The sequence below is a fragment of the Carcharhinus amblyrhynchos genome, chromosome 6 (genome assembly GCF_965287045.1).
Source record: "Carcharhinus amblyrhynchos chromosome 6, sCarAmb.v2.hapA, whole genome shotgun sequence".
Taxonomy (NCBI): Eukaryota; Metazoa; Chordata; class Chondrichthyes; order Carcharhiniformes; family Carcharhinidae; genus Carcharhinus; species Carcharhinus amblyrhynchos.
Genome location: NC_137329.1, coordinates 127,760,736 through 127,777,871, shown reverse-complemented (window position 1 = coordinate 127,777,871; position 17,136 = coordinate 127,760,736). Strand labels below are relative to the sequence as shown.

Sequence of the window (17,136 nt, the reverse complement as noted above, 5' to 3'; positions counted from 1 at the left end):
GGATCTCCATTATTCACTTTGCTTGTTACATCTTCGAAGAACTCAAGGAAATTTGTTAACATGATTTACCCTTCATAAAACCATGCTGTCTCTGATGGATTGCATTTGATTTTTAAATGTCCTGTTATTACTTCCTTTATAATGGATTCTAACAATTTCCCAACAAAGATGTTAACTAAGAACATAAGAAATAGGAGCAGGAGTAGGCCATCTAGCCCCTCGAGCCTGCCCCGCCATTCAATGAGATCATGGCTGATCTGAAGTGGCTCAGTTCCACTTTCCCACTTTCTCCCCATAACCCTTAATCCCCTTGCCTACCAAAAACCTATCTACCTGCGTCTTAAATATATTTAGCGAGGTAGCCTCCACCACCTCAACAGGCAGAGAATTCCAAAGATTTTAAACTAATAGTAGAAAGTTTCCAACATTTTGCCTCCCTCACTTTTTGAATGAGGGCATCATATTAACATTTTTCCAATCCACGGAACCGTTCCCGATCCCAGGCCATTTTGAAATATTGTACCAATGGATCCACTATTTCCAAAGCCATTTCTTTTAAGACCCAAGGATGGAAGCCATCAAGCCCTGGGGATTTGCCTGCCTTCAATCCCAATAGCTTGCTCAATTTTTCTTCCCTAGTGACGATCATAGTTCTAAGTTCTCTCTTTTCTGTCACTCTAGGAATAATACTCATGATCTCTGTCGTGAAAACAGAGGCAAAATAATTCCCAAGGTAATTCCATACCCAGCTACCTAAATTCTGATTGCAGGTGTCTGTCTATATTGCTGGCACCAATGAGGCCCTGATCAACTTTCTCCCTGAAAACCACATCTAAAATACATTAAGTAATCAAACAAATCGATTGCTATTTGAGGAATCATCTCTCTGCAGCACCGCAATATTCTCAATCAATACCTCCAAACACAACACCCCACACCCCTCCTCCCTGCCAAGGCCCTTTTCTTCCTTCTTCAAACACCTTGCATTCAGGAATATTTATTATCCAATCCTGGCTGTAGTATAGTCACAACATCATATGTGGCAATCTGCTCCTATCATTGGTAGCAATATGGATTTTGAATGCTGACCGTCACCACCCACCCCACCCGCCCAGCAGGATACTCTGCAGACACTCAGGGACGTCCTTGGCTCTAGCATCAAAGAGGCAATATTCAATTCTGGATTCACATCTGTGGCTGCAGAAGTTCGGCTGTCTCCCAACTATCAAATTTCTTATGTCCTGTGCCAGCTCCTTGAGAGAGCTTTCCATTTAGTTCCACTCCTGATTTCTCCCCTCTGTAAATATTCCTGTGAAAGTAACAATTGAAATTGTTTCCATCCTCACCAGTTCAGTTATTCCAGATCTTAATTCCTTTTTGCAACAAAATTTCCTCTCACTTAACCCCCATCATCACCACCTCCCCCGTGTGCCCCCAGTTCTTTTGCCAATCCGTCTCCTCTAGTTACCATTATGCCAGTGAAAATAATTTTACTTATTTACGCTATTAAAATGCCAATTTGAACACCATTAAATCTCCCTTAAACGACTCTGTTCTTAAGAAAAACAAATCGAGCTTCTCTCGTCTCTCCACAACCATTAGCCTTCTCAGTCCAAAGCGGAACTTTCACAAACTACATTACTTTTCCTTTGCTTCCATCATTACCCCTGTAATTCAACTCCTTCTCAGTTCATTTGTAATTTTTTGAATTTTTTGATACAAATCACAACATTTAACATTTGCAGAAGTGTACATGTTCAATCAAGGCTGACCTTTTCTACTTACAACACATGCTCATCCATTCTTAAAAAAGCACTTGAGTTACAGGCAACAATGTACACATGTACACCTTTAAAAAAGAATTCACATTTATCGAATGCTTTTTCCAATTTTAGGTGGTCCCAACGTGTCCTATATCCAATTAAATACTTTGAAACAGCAATCACTGTGATAATGTAGGAAATATATCAGCCAAATTTCACAGCATCACACATTTTGATGTTATGTTGACATTATACTCAAGGACATTTCAAAACTGCGTGTGCAGAAAAATAAGATAAACGGCAATGACAAGAACAACATAGAGAGAATATAAAACTGCCTGTTTCTCTATAATGATCACACCCTTTCCTCGCCTTGTGATAAGTTTCATAGACAACCCATAGAAGCATATTTACAAAGAACAAAGAAAACTACAGCACAGGAACAGGCCTTTTGGCCCCCCCAAGCCTGCACCGACCATGCTGCCTGAGTGAACTAAAATCCTCTACCATTCCAGGGACCATATCCCTCTATTCCCATCCTATTCATGTATTTGTCAAGATGCCCCTTAATACTCACTATCATATCTGCTTCCACTACCTCCCCCGGCAGCGAGTTCCAGGCACCCACCACCCTCTGCGCAAAAGAAACTTGCCTTGTACATCTCCTTGCCCCTCGCACCTTAAACCTATGTCCCCCAGTAATTGACTCTTCCACCCTACGAAAAAGCTTCTGACTATCCACTCTGTCCATGCCCCTCATAATCGTGTAAACTTCTGTCAGGTCGCCCTCTCAACCTCTGTCGTTCCAATGAGAACAAAACAAGTTTCTCCAACCTCCTCATAGCTAATGCCCTCCACACAAGGCAACATCCTGGCAAATCTATTCTGTACCCTCTCTCTAAAGCCTCCACATCCTTCTGGGAGTGCGGTGACCAGAATTCAACACTGTAGTCCAAGTGCGGCCTAACTAAGGTTCTATAAAGCTGCAACACGACTTGCCAATTTTTAAATGTCCTGGCCAATGAAGACAAGCATGCTGTATGCCATCTTGTCTACCTTCTCCACCTGCACTGCCACTTACAGTGAACTGTGTACCTGTACACACAGATCCCTCTGCCTATCAAACTCTTAAGGGTTCTGCCATTTACTGTATATTTTCTATCTGTATTAGATCTTCCAAAATGCATTATCTCTCACTTGTCCAGATTAAACTCCATCTACCATCTCTCCGCCCACGTCTCCAACTGATCTATATCCTGCTGTATTCTCTGATGGTCCTCATCGCTATCCGCAAATCCATCAACTTTGTGTTGTCCGCAAACTTACGAATCAATCCAGTTACATTTTCCTCCAAATCATTTATATATATTACAAACAGCAAAGGTGCCAGCACTGATCCCTGAAGAACGGCACTTGTCATAGCCCTTCTTTCAGAAGCACATCCTTCCGCTGCCATCCTGTCTTCTATGACCGAGCCAGTTTTGTATCCACCTTGCCAGCTCATCTCTGATCCCATGCAACTTCACCTTCTGCACAGTCTGCCATGAGACATCTTGTCAAAGGCCTTATTAAAGTCTGTGTAGACAACATCCACTTCCCTACCCTCATCAATCATCTTTGTCACTTCCTCGAAAAACTTGATCAACTCATGAGACATGATCTCCCCTTCACAAAAACACATTGCCTCTCACTAATACATCCATTTACTTCCAAGTGGGAGTAAATCCTGTCTCAAAGAATGCTCTGCAATAACTTCCCTACCACTGGCGTAAGCCTCACCGATCTGTAATTACCTGGATTATTCTTGCCACCCTTCTTAAACGAAGGAACAACATTGGCCATTCTCCAATCCTCTAGGACTTCCCCTGTAGCCAAAGATTTCTTTCAAGGTCCCAGTAATTTCCTCCCTTGCCTCTCTCAGTATTCTAGGGTATATCCCATCAGACCCTGGGGACTTGTCTACCTTAATGTTTCTCAAGAACCCCAAAACTACCTCCTTTTTGATCTCAACATTACTCAAACTATCTACACACCCTTCCTCAGGCTCATCATTCACCAATTCTTCTCTTTGGTAAATACTGACGCAAAGTACTCATTTAATACCTTGCCCATTTCCTTTGGCTCCATGCATAGATTCCCTCCCCTGTCCTTGAGTGGGCCAACCCTCTCCCTGTAAGTATAAAAAAATTGGGATTTTCCTTAATCTTTCTGGCCAATGGTTTTTCGTGAACCCATTTAGCCCTCCTTACCCCTCGTTCAAGTTTCTTTTCACTTTCCTTGTATTCCACACTTGCTTTGTGTATTCCCAGCCTCCTAACCTTGACAAATACTTCCTTTTTCTCTTTGACTAGGCTCACAATATCTCTCGTTATCCAAGGTTCCCAAAACCTGCCATACTTATCCTTCATCCTTACAGGAATGTGCCAGTTCTGAATCCCTATCAACTTGCACTTGAAAGCCTCCCACATGCCAGATGTTGATTTGCCCTCAAACATCTGCGCCCAATCTACATTCTTCAGTTCCTGCCTAATATTGTTGTAATCTAATCATATTTAAGTTTGAAAGATATCCTCCATTTGTGAATAACATGACTAAGGAGGAGGTTAATTCAGCTTTCGTTATAGAATCAATATACATTCAAAGAGATTATATACATTTATTGCTAGTTATTCTTACCGTGATTACTGCTGATTCCAGGGCTGAGTGAAGAATGCACCAACTCTTTGGTTTGAGGATGTAATGTGTCCCTTCCCTGACGTAGGCTCATTTTCCCTGGAGTCAACGGCTGAAACTCATCATTACTTGCTATCGAGGGCAAAAATCAGTTATTGAGTCAGCAATTTTGTTTGTTTTTTATTCTCATAAATAAGTTTCAAACACAGGAAATTTCAGTAAGACGCAGGCCAGAAACTCCAAGGTGTTTTATGAAAATAACCCGGACCCTAAGTTTTACATTAGGCACAGGTGAGCATAACATGTTTCACTCCAGGTATGAGTCAAGTGGCCTACTAGGGAAGCTTTTATCAAACAAAGTTTACCTGGGAACACAGTTAAAATATAATAAAAATAATTTACCAAATGACAAGAATCAAACATGATCTAGTATAAACTTTAACATCTGGTTATGATGTTCCAAGTCAATCAGCACCTCACGAACATTTCTTGGCTTGGCACAGAAAGCAAGTATGTTGACATGGTGCGGATTTTGCAGCACTTTACCACTTGCTGTGAACTGGTCCTTTGAATACTGGAGTAAAATTCTGAGGCTTCCCAGGCCTGGAACGTTCCAAAAAGCCTCTGAAGACAGAGACAGACAGACAATGCGAGGGAGCACGAGCGCGAGAGCGAGAGTGAGCCGGACAGCGAGAGTGAGCGAGGCAGCGAGAGAGAGAGGCACAAAGACACTTCCTGCCTCCCCCAGTTTTTAGCTTGCAACCTACAGACAGAATTTCCAACTCCTGAGAGAGGGTTTCTGACTCAATTCCGAGACTTTCCTATAAAAAAAAGCATCACCTGACTTGCTCTCGCGCGCTCTCGCTCTCTCTCTCTCTCGCGCGCTCGCTCTCTCTCTCTCGCGCGCTCGCTCTCTCTCTCTCGCGCGCTCGCTCTCTCTCTCTCTCGCGCTCGCTCTCTCTCTCTCTCGCGCTCGCTCTCTCTCTCTCTCGCGCTCGCTCTCTCTCTCTCTCGCGCTCGCTCTCTCTCTCTCTCGCACTCTCTCTCTCTCTCGCGCTCTCTCTCTCTCGCGCTCGCTCTCTCTCTCTCGCGCTCTCTCTCTCTCGCGCTCGCTCTCTCTCTCTCTCGCGCTCGCTCTCTCTCTCTCTCTCGCGCTCGCTCTCTCTCTCTCTCTCGCGCTCGCACTCTCTCTCTCTCTCTCGCGCTCTCTCTCTCTCTCTCTCGCGCTCGCACTCTCTCTCTCTCTCGCGCTCTCTCTCTCTCTCGCGCGCTCGCTCTCTCTCTCTCTCGAGCGCTCGCTCTCTCTCTCTCTCGCGCGCTCGCTCTCTCTCTCTCTCGCGCGCTCGCTCTCTCTCTCTCTCGCGCGCTCGCTCTCTCTCTCTCTCTCTCGCGCGCTCGCTCTCTCTCTCGCGCGCTCGCTCTCTCTCTCTGGCGCGCGCTCGCTCTCTCTCTCTCTCTCGCGCGCGCTCTCTCTCTCGCGCTCGCTCACTCTCTCTCTCTCGCGCGCTCGCTCTCTCTCTCGCGCGCTCGCTCTCTCTCTCTCTCGCGCGCTCGCTCTCTCTCTCTCTCTCGCACGCTCGCTCTCTCTCTCGCGCGCGCTCACTCTCTCTCTCGCGCGCGCTCACTCTCTCTCTCGCGCGCGCTCTCTCTCTCTCTCGCGCGCGCGCTCTCTCTCTCTCTCTCGCGCGCGCGCTCTCTCGCGCGCACTCTCTCTCTCTCTCGCGCGCTCGCTCTCTCTCTCGCGCGCTCGCTCTCTCTCTCGCGCGCGCGCTCTCTCTCTCTCGCGCGCTCGCTCTCTCTCTCTCGCGCGCTCGCTCTCTCTCTCTCGCGCGCTCGCTCTCTCTCTCTCGCGCGCTCGCTCTCTCTCTCTCGCGCGCTCGCTCTCTCTCTCTCGCGCGCTCGCTCTCTCTCTCTCTCGCGCGCTCGCTCTCTCTCTCGCGCGCGCTCGCTCTCTCTCTCGCGCGCGCTCGCTCTCTCTCTCTCTCTCGCGCGCTCGCTCTCTCTCTCGCGCGCTCGCTCTCTCTCTCTCGCGCGCTCGCTCTCTCTCTCTCGCGCGCTCGCTCTCTCTCTCTCGCGCGCTCGCTCTCTCTCTCTCGCGCGCTCGCTCTCTCTCTCTCGCGCGCTCGCTCTATCTCTCTCGCGCGCTCGCTCTCTCTCTCTCGCGCGCTCGCTCTCTCTCTCTCGCGCGCTCGCTCTCTCTCTCTCGCGCGCTCGCTCTCTCTCTCTCGCGCGCTCGCTCTCTCTCTCTCGCGCGCTCGCTCTCTCTCTCTCGCGCGCTCGCTCTCTCTCTCTCTCGCGCTCGCGCTCTTTCTCTCTCGCGCTCGCTCTCTCTCTCTCTCGCGCTCGCTCTCTCTCTCTCGCGCTCGCTCTCTCTCTCTCTCGCGCTCGCTCTCTCTCTCTCTCTCGCGCTCGCTCTCTCTCTCTCTCTCGCGCTCGCTCTCTCTCTCTCTCGCGCTCGCTCTCTCTCTCTCTCTCGCGCTCGCTCTCTCTCTCTCTCGCGCTCGCTCGCTCTCTCTCTCTCTCGCGCTCGCTCGCTCTCTCTCTCTCTCTCGCGCTCGCTCTCTCTCTCTCGCGCGCTCGCTCTCTCTCTCTCGCGCGCTCGCTCTCTCTCTCTCGCGCGCTCGCTCTCTCTCTCTCGCGCGCTCGCTCTCTCGCTCTCTCGCGCTCGCTCTCTCTCTCTCTCGCGCTCGCTCTCTCTCTCTCTCTCGCGCTCGCTCTCTCTCTCTCTCTCGCGCTCGCTCTCTCTCTCTCTCGCGCTCGCTCTCTCTCTCTCTCTCTCGCGCTCGCTCTCTCTCTCTCTCGCGCTCGCTCTCTCTCTCGCGCGCTCGCTCGCTCTCTCTCTCGCGCGCTCGCTCTCTCTCTCGCGCGCTCGCTCTCTCTCTCGCGCGCTCGCTCTCTCTCGCGCGCTCGCTCTCTCTCTCGCGCGCTCGCTCTCTCTCTCGCGCGCTCGCTCTCTCTCGCGCGCTCGCTCTCTCTCTCGCGCGCTCGCTCTCTCTCTCGCGCGCTCGCTCTCTCTCTCGCGCGCTCGCTCTCTCTCTCTCGCGCTCGCTCTCTCTCTCTCGCGCTCGCTCTCTCTCTCTCGCGCTCGCTCTCTCTCTCGCGCGCTCGCTCTCTCTCTCGCGCACACTCTCGCTCTCTCTCTCTCGCACACTCTCGCTCTCTCTCTCTCGCGCGCTCGCTCTCTCTCTCGCGCGCTCGCTCTCTCTCTCGCGCGCTCGCTCTCTCTCTCGCGCGCTCGCTCTCTCTCTCTCGCGCGCTCGCTCTCTCTCTCTCGCGCGCTCGCTCTCTCTCTCTCTCGCGCTCGCGCTCTTTCTCTCTCGCGCTCGCTCTCTCTCTCTCTCGCGCTCGCTCTCTCTCTCTCGCGCTCGCTCTCTCTCTCTCTCGCGCTCGCTCTCTCTCTCTCTCTCGCGCTCGCTCTCTCTCTCTCTCTCGCGCTCGCTCTCTCTCTCTCTCGCGCTCGCTCTCTCTCTCTCTCTCGCGCTCGCTCTCTCTCTCTCTCGCGCTCGCTCGCTCTCTCTCTCTCTCGCGCTCGCTCGCTCTCTCTCTCTCTCTCGCGCTCGCTCTCTCTCTCTCGCGCGCTCGCTCTCTCTCTCTCGCGCGCTCGCTCTCTCTCTCTCGCGCGCTCGCTCTCTCTCTCTCGCGCGCTCGCTCTCTCGCTCTCTCGCGCTCGCTCTCTCTCTCTCTCGCGCTCGCTCTCTCTCTCTCTCTCGCGCTCGCTCTCTCTCTCTCTCTCGCGCTCGCTCTCTCTCTCTCTCGCGCTCGCTCTCTCTCTCTCTCTCTCGCGCTCGCTCTCTCTCTCTCTCGCGCTCGCTCTCTCTCTCGCGCGCTCGCTCGCTCTCTCTCTCGCGCGCTCGCTCTCTCTCTCGCGCGCTCGCTCTCTCTCTCGCGCGCTCGCTCTCTCTCGCGCGCTCGCTCTCTCTCGCGCTCGCTCTCTCTCTCGCGCGCTCGCTCTCTCTCTCGCGCGCTCGCTCTCTCTCGCGCGCTCGCTCTCTCTCTCGCGCGCTCGCTCTCTCTCTCGCGCGCTCGCTCTCTCTCTCGCGCGCTCGCTCTCTCTCTCTCGCGCTCGCTCTCTCTCTCTCGCGCTCGCTCTCTCTCTCTCGCGCTCGCTCTCTCTCTCGCGCGCTCGCTCTCTCTCTCGCGCACACTCTCGCTCTCTCTCTCTCGCACACTCTCGCTCTCTCTCTCTCGCGCGCTCGCTCTCTCTCTCGCGCGCTCGCTCTCTCTCTCGCGCGCTCGCTCTCTCTCTCGCGCGCTCGCTCTCTCTCTCGCGCGCTCGCTCTCTCTCTCGCGCGCTCGCTCTCTCTCTCGCGCGCTCGCTCTCTCTCTCGCGCGCACGCTCTCTCTCTCGCGCGCACTCTCGCTCTCTCTCTCGCGCGCTCGCTCTCTCTCTCGCGCACTCGCTCTCTCTCTCGTGCACTCGCTGTCTCTCTCTCTCGCGCTCTCTCGCTGTCTCTCTCTCTCGCGCTCTCTCGCTGTCTCTCTCTCTCGCGCTCTCTCGCTCTCTCGCGCTCTCTCGCTCTCTCTCTCTCGCGCTCTCTCGCTCTCGCGCGCTCGCTCTCGCTCCACTCAGCAATCCCCGAAGGATCATAATACCATAGGACACTGCATTTAGTCCAGATTTAAAACAAACATGATGTTCGTTATAATGCTTCAGTAAGTAGTAGAGACACCCATTACAGATAAAACACTCCAAATAAAATGCTTGGACCTATTTGAAAAACCTTCAGAGAAACATGATTAAAATACATTTCTTAAAGGCACAGTAATCATCACACATGTTTTTGAAACAAATGCCATTTACAATACTTCAGGATTGAGGAAACAGAAAATAAATCCACACAGAAGCTGCTATGAACAACATTAGAACCAGCAAACTCACTGCACAACTGAAACAAACCATCATATATGAATATAATCTCTACAGTGCAGGAGGAGGTTACTCAGCCCATCGAGCCTGCACTGACAACAATCCCACTCCAGCCCCATCCCACAGCCCCATGCATCTATCCTCCCAATCATTCCAACTCCAAGAGGAAACCCAGCATTGCCAATCAACCCAACCCGCACATCTTTGAACTGCAGGAGGAAACCGGAGCGCCTGGAGGAAACCCACACAGACACAGGGAGAACGTGCAAACTCCACACAGACAGTGACCCAAGATTGGAATTGAACCAAGCTCACTGGCACTGTGAGGCAGCAGTGCTAACCACCATGCCACCCAAGAGAGTAGGTCATATTGCATATTACCATCATGCAGGAAAACTATTTGGGCATAATTTAAGTGTTTAATTTGTTGAAATTTAATGGATCAAAATCCTGAAACTCAGTTCCTAATTTCGCTGTGCCTACACCCCATTGACTATAGCAGTTTAAGAAGCCAGCTCACTATCACCTTTGCAAGGGCTATCAGGGATGGGCAATAAATGCTGGCCTAGCCAGTGATGCCCATGAATGCAAAATGTCTCATTCATTCACAAATACTTAAAATCAATTCCATGTTTCAACATTAAAATAAATCTGATCAGCACAGTACTACAAATGTGTTATTTTTCATCACAAGTATACAAACTTCTATCAGGCTGGCTATCTCCAGTGATTCTAGAAATGGTTTAAATATAAATGCCCATAAATGGCAAAGTTGCATTTTTATGTAAGTTATGATTTTTGATTTTGAAAACTTCTTTCAGGATATGCTTCCCCAGTGTTACATAGCAAAGACATCAAATAATCAAGCAGGAAGGAGATTATAATTCAAATCTTCCTGGTCAGCTGACACAGTCACAACTTCAACCAATGAAGCCAATGGAAACTGACAAACATTTGTCAGCTTGTGATTTTTGACTGATTTCTTATCTAAAATGCTGCAAAGAATTTTCTTTATTCTTTCAGCGGCTGTGGGCATCTCAGACCGGGCCAGCATTTATTGTCCATTCCTAACTGCAGGTGAACTGAATGCATCTCAGAGGGCATTTAAAAATCAACCACAGTGCTGTGGGGCTGCAGTCACATGTAGGCCAGATCAGGTAAAGATGGCAGATTTCTTTCCCTAAAGGACATTAGTGAATCAGATAGGATTTTAACATGACAATCAACAACAATTTCATTGTCATCATGAGACCTTTAATTCCAGCTTTTTATTGAATTCAAGTGTCACCATCTGCTATGGTGGGATTCAAACCTGGGTCCACAGAGCATTACCCCAGGTCTCTGGATTACTAGTCTGCTGACAATACTACTGCACCACTGCTGACCCATACAAACAACAAAACTTTTCAGTTTCAAGCTAAACAATGCCACCTGACACTTCAATGGCAAACTCCATCAACAAATAACACTGTCCATTCAAAAAACTACAATATGTATCAGAAAATATATACAAGCTTGTTTCAGAATTGAGTAAATAAAAGTACAGTATGTTCCAATAAAATGGCCTTTTGGGACTAAAGAATATGAATATTTGCATTCCTTAGATCAATTTAGTTCAATGATGATTTTGTTATGATCCCTTTTGATGAGAAGGTCCCAGAATGGAACCCCAGCTCAAAAGACCGAAACTTGTTCTTTATTTTAGAAAATATGGAGGAACAGAGTTACATGACTGCCAATTAGCTTTCAACAACAAAAAAAATTATTAAACCTGAAAAGTTTGGTTACAATCTTTCCCTCAATATCAGCAAAATGAAGGAGATAGTCATTGACTTCAGGAAGCATAGTGGAGGGCACGGCTACGTCTATATCAACATAACATAAGAACATAAGAAATAGGAGCAGGAGTAGGCCATCCAGCCCTTCGAGCCTGCCCTGCCATTCAATAAGATCATGGCTGATCTGAAGTGGATCAGTTCCACTTTTCCGCTCTCTCCCCATAACCCTTAATTCCCTTGTCTACATGGTTGACAGCTCCGTGTTTCTAGGTATCCAGATTATCATCAACCTGTCCAGGTCCATCCACATCGGCACTATAGTTAAGAAAGCCCACCAACGCCTATACTTACTCAGGAGGCTGAGGAAATTTGGCATGTCAGCTAAGACTCTGTCCAACCTTTACAGATGCACCATAGAAAGCATTCTTTCTGGTTGTATCATGGCTTAGTACAGCTCCTGTTCTGTCCAAGACCGCAAAAGCTGCAAAGGATCGTGAACAAAGCTAGTCCATCACACAAACCAGCCTCCCAACCATTGACTCAATATACACTTCCTGCTGCCTTGGAAAACAAGCTAGCAGAATCATGTACCCTACGCACCCAGGACACAAGTTCATAAGATATTGGGGCAGAACGAGGCCATTCGGCCCACCATCCAGTCAGCTCCACCATTCGATTATGGTTGGTGTGCTCCTCATCCCCATTTTCCTGCCTTCTCCCCATAACCATTCAACCCATTATCAATTAAAAGTCTGTCTAATTCTTCTTTAAATTTATTCACTGTCCCAGCATCCACTGTACTTTGGGGTAGTGAATTCCACAGATTCAAAGATTGGGAAAAACGGTTTCTCAACAACTCTTTTAAATTTGCTATCCGCTATCCTAAAACTCTGATCTTTTGTCCTCGAATGCCCCACGTCTACTTTATCCAGACCTTTTATCATCTTGTACACCTCAGTTTGATCTCCCCTCATGCTTCTAAATTCCAGAGAGTATCGGCCTAACCTGTTCAATCTACCATCATATGACAAACCCCTCATTCTCTGGAATCAATCTAGTGAACCTCCTTTGAACTACTTCTACTTCCACTACATCTTTCCTCAAATAAGGGAACCAAAACTGTGCACAATATTCCAGGTGCGGCCTCACCAATGTCTTGTATAGTTGCAACAATACTTCCTTACCTTCATATTCTATTCCTTTAGCTATAAATGCCAACATTCCATTCGATTTCTTTATTATCTGCTGTACCCACATGCTAGGTATATTCTCTTCCACATACTCACTTCCACTTCTTCAATTGGGGAAAAGATACAAAAGTCTAAGGACACGTACCAACTGACTCAAGAGCAGCTTCTTCCCTGCTGCCATCAGACTTTTGGATGGATCTACCTTGTATTAAGTTGATCTTTTTCTACACCCTAGCCATGACTACAACATTACATTCTGCACCCTTCTGTTTCCTTCTCTACGTACAATATGCTTTGTATAGCGTGCAAAAAACAATACTTTTTACTGTATCCCAATACAAGACAATACTATATCAAATCAAATACTCATTCACTCCCACTTGTCTTCACAAATATACACAGATATTAAGGATAATGCAGGTTATAAACTATAAATTGCGCTACAATGTTCTCAGCAAATGCACAGTCCCTGTAATACAACAGGCTGTGATTTGATTTGATTTATTGTCACATGTATTAGCATACAGTGAAAAATACTGTTTCTTGTGCGCTATACAAAGCATACTATACATAGAGAAGGAAACAAGATGGTGCAGAATGTAGTGTTACAGTCGTAGCTCGGGTGTAGACAAAGATCAACTTAATGTAAGATAGATCCATTCAAAAGTCTGATGGCAGCAGGGAAGGCGCTGTTCTTGAGTCAGTTGGGATATGACATCAAGTTTTTGTATCTTCATCCTGACAGAAGAAGGTAGAAGAGAGAATGTCCAGGATGCATGGGGTCCTTAATTATGCTGGCTGCTTTGCTGAGGCAGCGGGAAGTGTAGACAGAACCAATGGATGGGAGGCTGGTTTGCATGATGGATTGGGCTACAGTTTTGTAGCTCTTTGCGGTCTTGGGCAGAGCAGGAGCCATACCAAGCTGTGATTCAACCAGAAAGAATGCATTCTATCAGGTATCTGTGAAAGTTGGTGAGAGTCGTAGCTGACATGCCAAATTTCCTTAGTCTTCTGAGAAAGGGGAGGCATTGGTGGACTTTCTTAACTATAGCATTGGCATGGGGGGACCAGGACAGGCTGCTGGTGATCTGGACACCTAAAAACCTGAAGGTCTTGGCCCTTTCTACTTCGACGTAGACAGGGGCATGATCCCCTCTACGTTTCCTGAAGTCGATGACAATCTCCTTCATTTTGTTGACACTGAGGCAGACATTGTCATTGCACCAGTTCACCACATTCTCTATCTCATTGCTGTACTCTGTCTCGTCATTGTTTGGGATTAGACCCACTACAGTGATGTCATCAGCAAATTTGAAAATCGAATTGGAGGGGAATTTGGCTGCACAGTCATAGGTGTGTAAGGAGTATAGGAGGGGGCTGAGAACACAGCCTTGTGGGGTACCTGTGTTGAGGATGATCATGGAGGAGGTGCAGCTGCCTATTCCTACTGACTGTGGTCTGTGGGTTAAGAAGTTCAGGATCCAGTCACAGAGGGAGATGCCAAGACCCAAGCCATGGAGTTTGAAGATAAGTTTCATAGGAATAATGGTATTGAAGTCTGAGCTGTAGTCAACAAGTAGGAGTCTGACATAGGTGCCTTTGTTATCGAGGTGTTCCAGAGTTGAGTGCAGGGCCAGAGAGATAGCATTTGCTGTGAACTTGTTGCAGTATCAGACGAACTGTAATGGGTCCAGGTAGTCCGGGAGGCTGGAATTGATTCGTGCCATGATTAATCTTTTGAAGGACTTCATAATGATGAATATTAGAGCCACTGGCCGATAGTCATTAAGGCATGCTGCCTGGCTTTTCTTTGGTATCAGGATGATGATCATCTTCTTGAAGCAGACAGGGGCCTCAGATTGTTGTAAAGGAAGGATGGGGATGTCTGCGAACACCTCCACCAGATGATCCTCTCAGGATCTGAGTGCCCGTCCGGGTACCCGAAGCAGGCCTGTCACTTTCTGTGGATTGACCTTCGAGAAAGCTGCTCTGACATCTGGTAACGTCAGATACAGGTTCATCCAGGACTTCCAAGGTGAAGAGCATGCTCTCGCTAACCTCTTGCTCAAAACGGGCTAGAATGCAGTGAGCTCATTAGGGAGGGATGCGTTGGAGCCAACGATTTTATATGTCTTCATCTTGTAGCCTGTTATTCCTGCAGACCTTGCCATAGTCGGCGGGGGTCGGTCTGGTTAGCCTGGGACTCTAGCTTTGTCTGGTATTGCCTTTTGGCATCTTTGATGGATCTCCTTAGTTCGTGGTCAGACAACACTGTGCTCGGAAATCAAGTGGCAGATGCCACCCAATCCAACGTCTGTGGATTTTTACTCAAATCGGCCCAGGTGACTACTACACTGTCAGCAAACTGGCCTCACTGGATTCTGACTTCCACACAAGCGTTTCCCAAACTCCACTCACGAAAAGACACATCTTAGAATCGATTGCTCCAGACAAAAATTTTTCCAGACAAAAATCCTCTTTCACTACTTCAGTCATTTTGACATAAGAACATAAGAAATAGGAGCAGGAGTAGGCCATCTAGCCCTTCGAGCCTGCCCCGCCATTCAATAAGATCATGGCTGATCTGAAGTGGATCAGTTCCACTTTCCCGCTTTTTCCCCCATAACCCTTAATTCCCTTGTCTATCAGAAACCTATCTACCCCTGACTTAAATATATTTAGCGAGGTAGCTTCCACCACTTCAATGGGCAGAGAATTCCAGAGATTCACCACCCTTTCAGTGAAGAAGTTCCTCCTCAACTCTGATCTAAACTGCACCCCCCTTATCTTGAGGCTGTGCCCCCTAGTCCTGCTATCCTTTCTAAGCGGGAAGAATCTCTCTACCTCTACCCTATCCATCCACTTCATTGTCTCATACGTCTCTTTAAGATCCCCCCTCATCCTTCTAAACTCCAACAAGTACAGACCCAGTCTATTCAGTCTCTCTTCATAGTCCAACCCCCTCATCTCCGGTATCAGCCTAGTGAACCTTCTCTGCACTCCCTCCAAGGCCAATATATCCTTTCGCAAATGCAGTGACCAAAACTGCACACAGTACTCCAGGTGCAGCCTCACCAGTACTCTGTACAGTTGCAGCAAGACCTCCCTACTTTTATATTCTATCCCCCTCGCTATAAAGGCCAACATTTCATTCGCCTTCTTGATCACCTGCTGCACCTACAGACTGGGTTTTTGCGATTCGTGCACAAGGACACCCAGGTCCCTCTGCACCATAGCATGCTTTCACCTTTTAAATAATAATCCCTCCGACCATTATTTCTGCCAAAGTGGATAACCTCACACTTGCTGACATTATACTCCATCTGCCAGGTCCTCGCCCACTCGCTCAGCCTATCCAGATCTCTCTGCAGACTTTCAACACCCTCCACGCAATTTGCTTTTCCACTCATCTTCGCGTCATCAGCAAATTTCGTCACCCTACACTCAGCCCCCTCCTCCAAACCATCTATGTAAATGGTAAACAGTTGAGGCCCCAGCACCGATCCCTGCGGCACTCCACTTGTCACCAACTGCCAACCAGAAAAGCATCCATTGATTCCAACTCTCTGCTTCCTATTAGACAGCCAATCCTCTATCCACGCTAACACCTTACCCCTAACTCCATGCACCCTAACCTTCTGCAGCAACCTTTCGTGAGGCACCTTATCAAACGCCTTTTGGAAATCTAAAAACACCACATCCACCGGTTCCCCTCTGTCTACCGCACTCGTCACATCCTCATAGAAATCCAATAAATTCATTAACCATGACTTCCCCTTAACGAATCCGTGCTGCGTCTGCTCGATCAAACCATTCTTTTCTAGGTGCCTCGCTATTTCTTCTTTGATGACGGATTCTAGCATTTTTCCAACTATAGACGTTAAACTAACCGGCCTATAATTCCCTGCCTTTTGTCAGCTTCCTTTTTTAAACAGTGGCGTAACATTAGCCGTTTTCCAATCTTCTGGCACTTCCCCGGAGTCCAGCGAATTTTGATAAATAATTACTAAGGCATCCACTATCACCTCTGTAGAATTCACAAACATGGTTTGTGAATTCTACAAAACCACGACTAATCATTAGTGTTCCATCACCTGAATTAAATCAGACTTCAAAATACTTTGTATTGTAATGCTCACAGTTTAAATGGTACTTAAACCTTTCACTATCAGAACAAAAATGTCAGCGAACCAATTTCTTTTAAAAACTACAGATCAGCAGCTTGCACACAAGAGGGTGCCAGACAGCTGCAAAAAGCCATGGCTTTCAGCATTCCAATCCATGTGTTTTCATCAGTTCTCATCTCTGATATGGTGACGCTCTCCTAGCGTTTCCTGCTCTGTGTCAATTTCGACCTGGAAGGTTTCTTTGAACACATTTCCTCAACTTTCATGGAAGCAGGAGCCATGCAAAACAAGCCATGCAAATGTTGAATAGTTCTATGAAAACTAACACAGTTAAGCAAATATACTACTCAAAAAATTTAGAAAGTTTTGAAAAATGAATGAAAATTAAGAAATATATCTCTAAGATTTGTCTTAATGTTTTCCTCCAGGTTATTTATTCATTCATTAACAAGGCCCATCCCATCCACAACCAGGAAATTACAACCTGGAAACACAATATTTGAACAAACCTGGTCTGTCCCAGTTCCTTTCAGCTGATTTCTTCCTTAGAACCCAAACCATTTATCATGTCTTCAATGTCCTGTCTCAGTTGCTGCAATGAGCAATTCTTCACTATTGCAGATTTTAATCTCATTCTCGGCTGTCCTCTCCTATCCCCCATATAAAATCTTTCTACTTATATTCACAATCACTCTCTCAATCTTGCCTTCTCACTCCAACTCTGACCATTCCCTTGTA

At 47.6% G+C, this 17,136-nt stretch overlaps 1 protein-coding gene across 5 annotated transcripts in view; it reads right to left on the bottom strand.

Annotated features, from left to right (window-relative positions):
* The window catches only part of osbpl8 (oxysterol binding protein-like 8), a 333,976-nt gene that overhangs the window by 210,841 nt on the left and 105,999 nt on the right, over positions 1-17,136 (bottom strand). For all 5 annotated transcript variants that reach the window (XM_080191450.1, XM_080191448.1, XM_080191451.1 and 2 more), the window contains exon 6: positions 4,440-4,568. In XM_080191450.1, the coding sequence (XP_080047576.1) occupies positions 4,440-4,568 (129 nt within the window). The remainder of the gene's footprint in view (positions 1-4,439; positions 4,569-17,136) is intronic.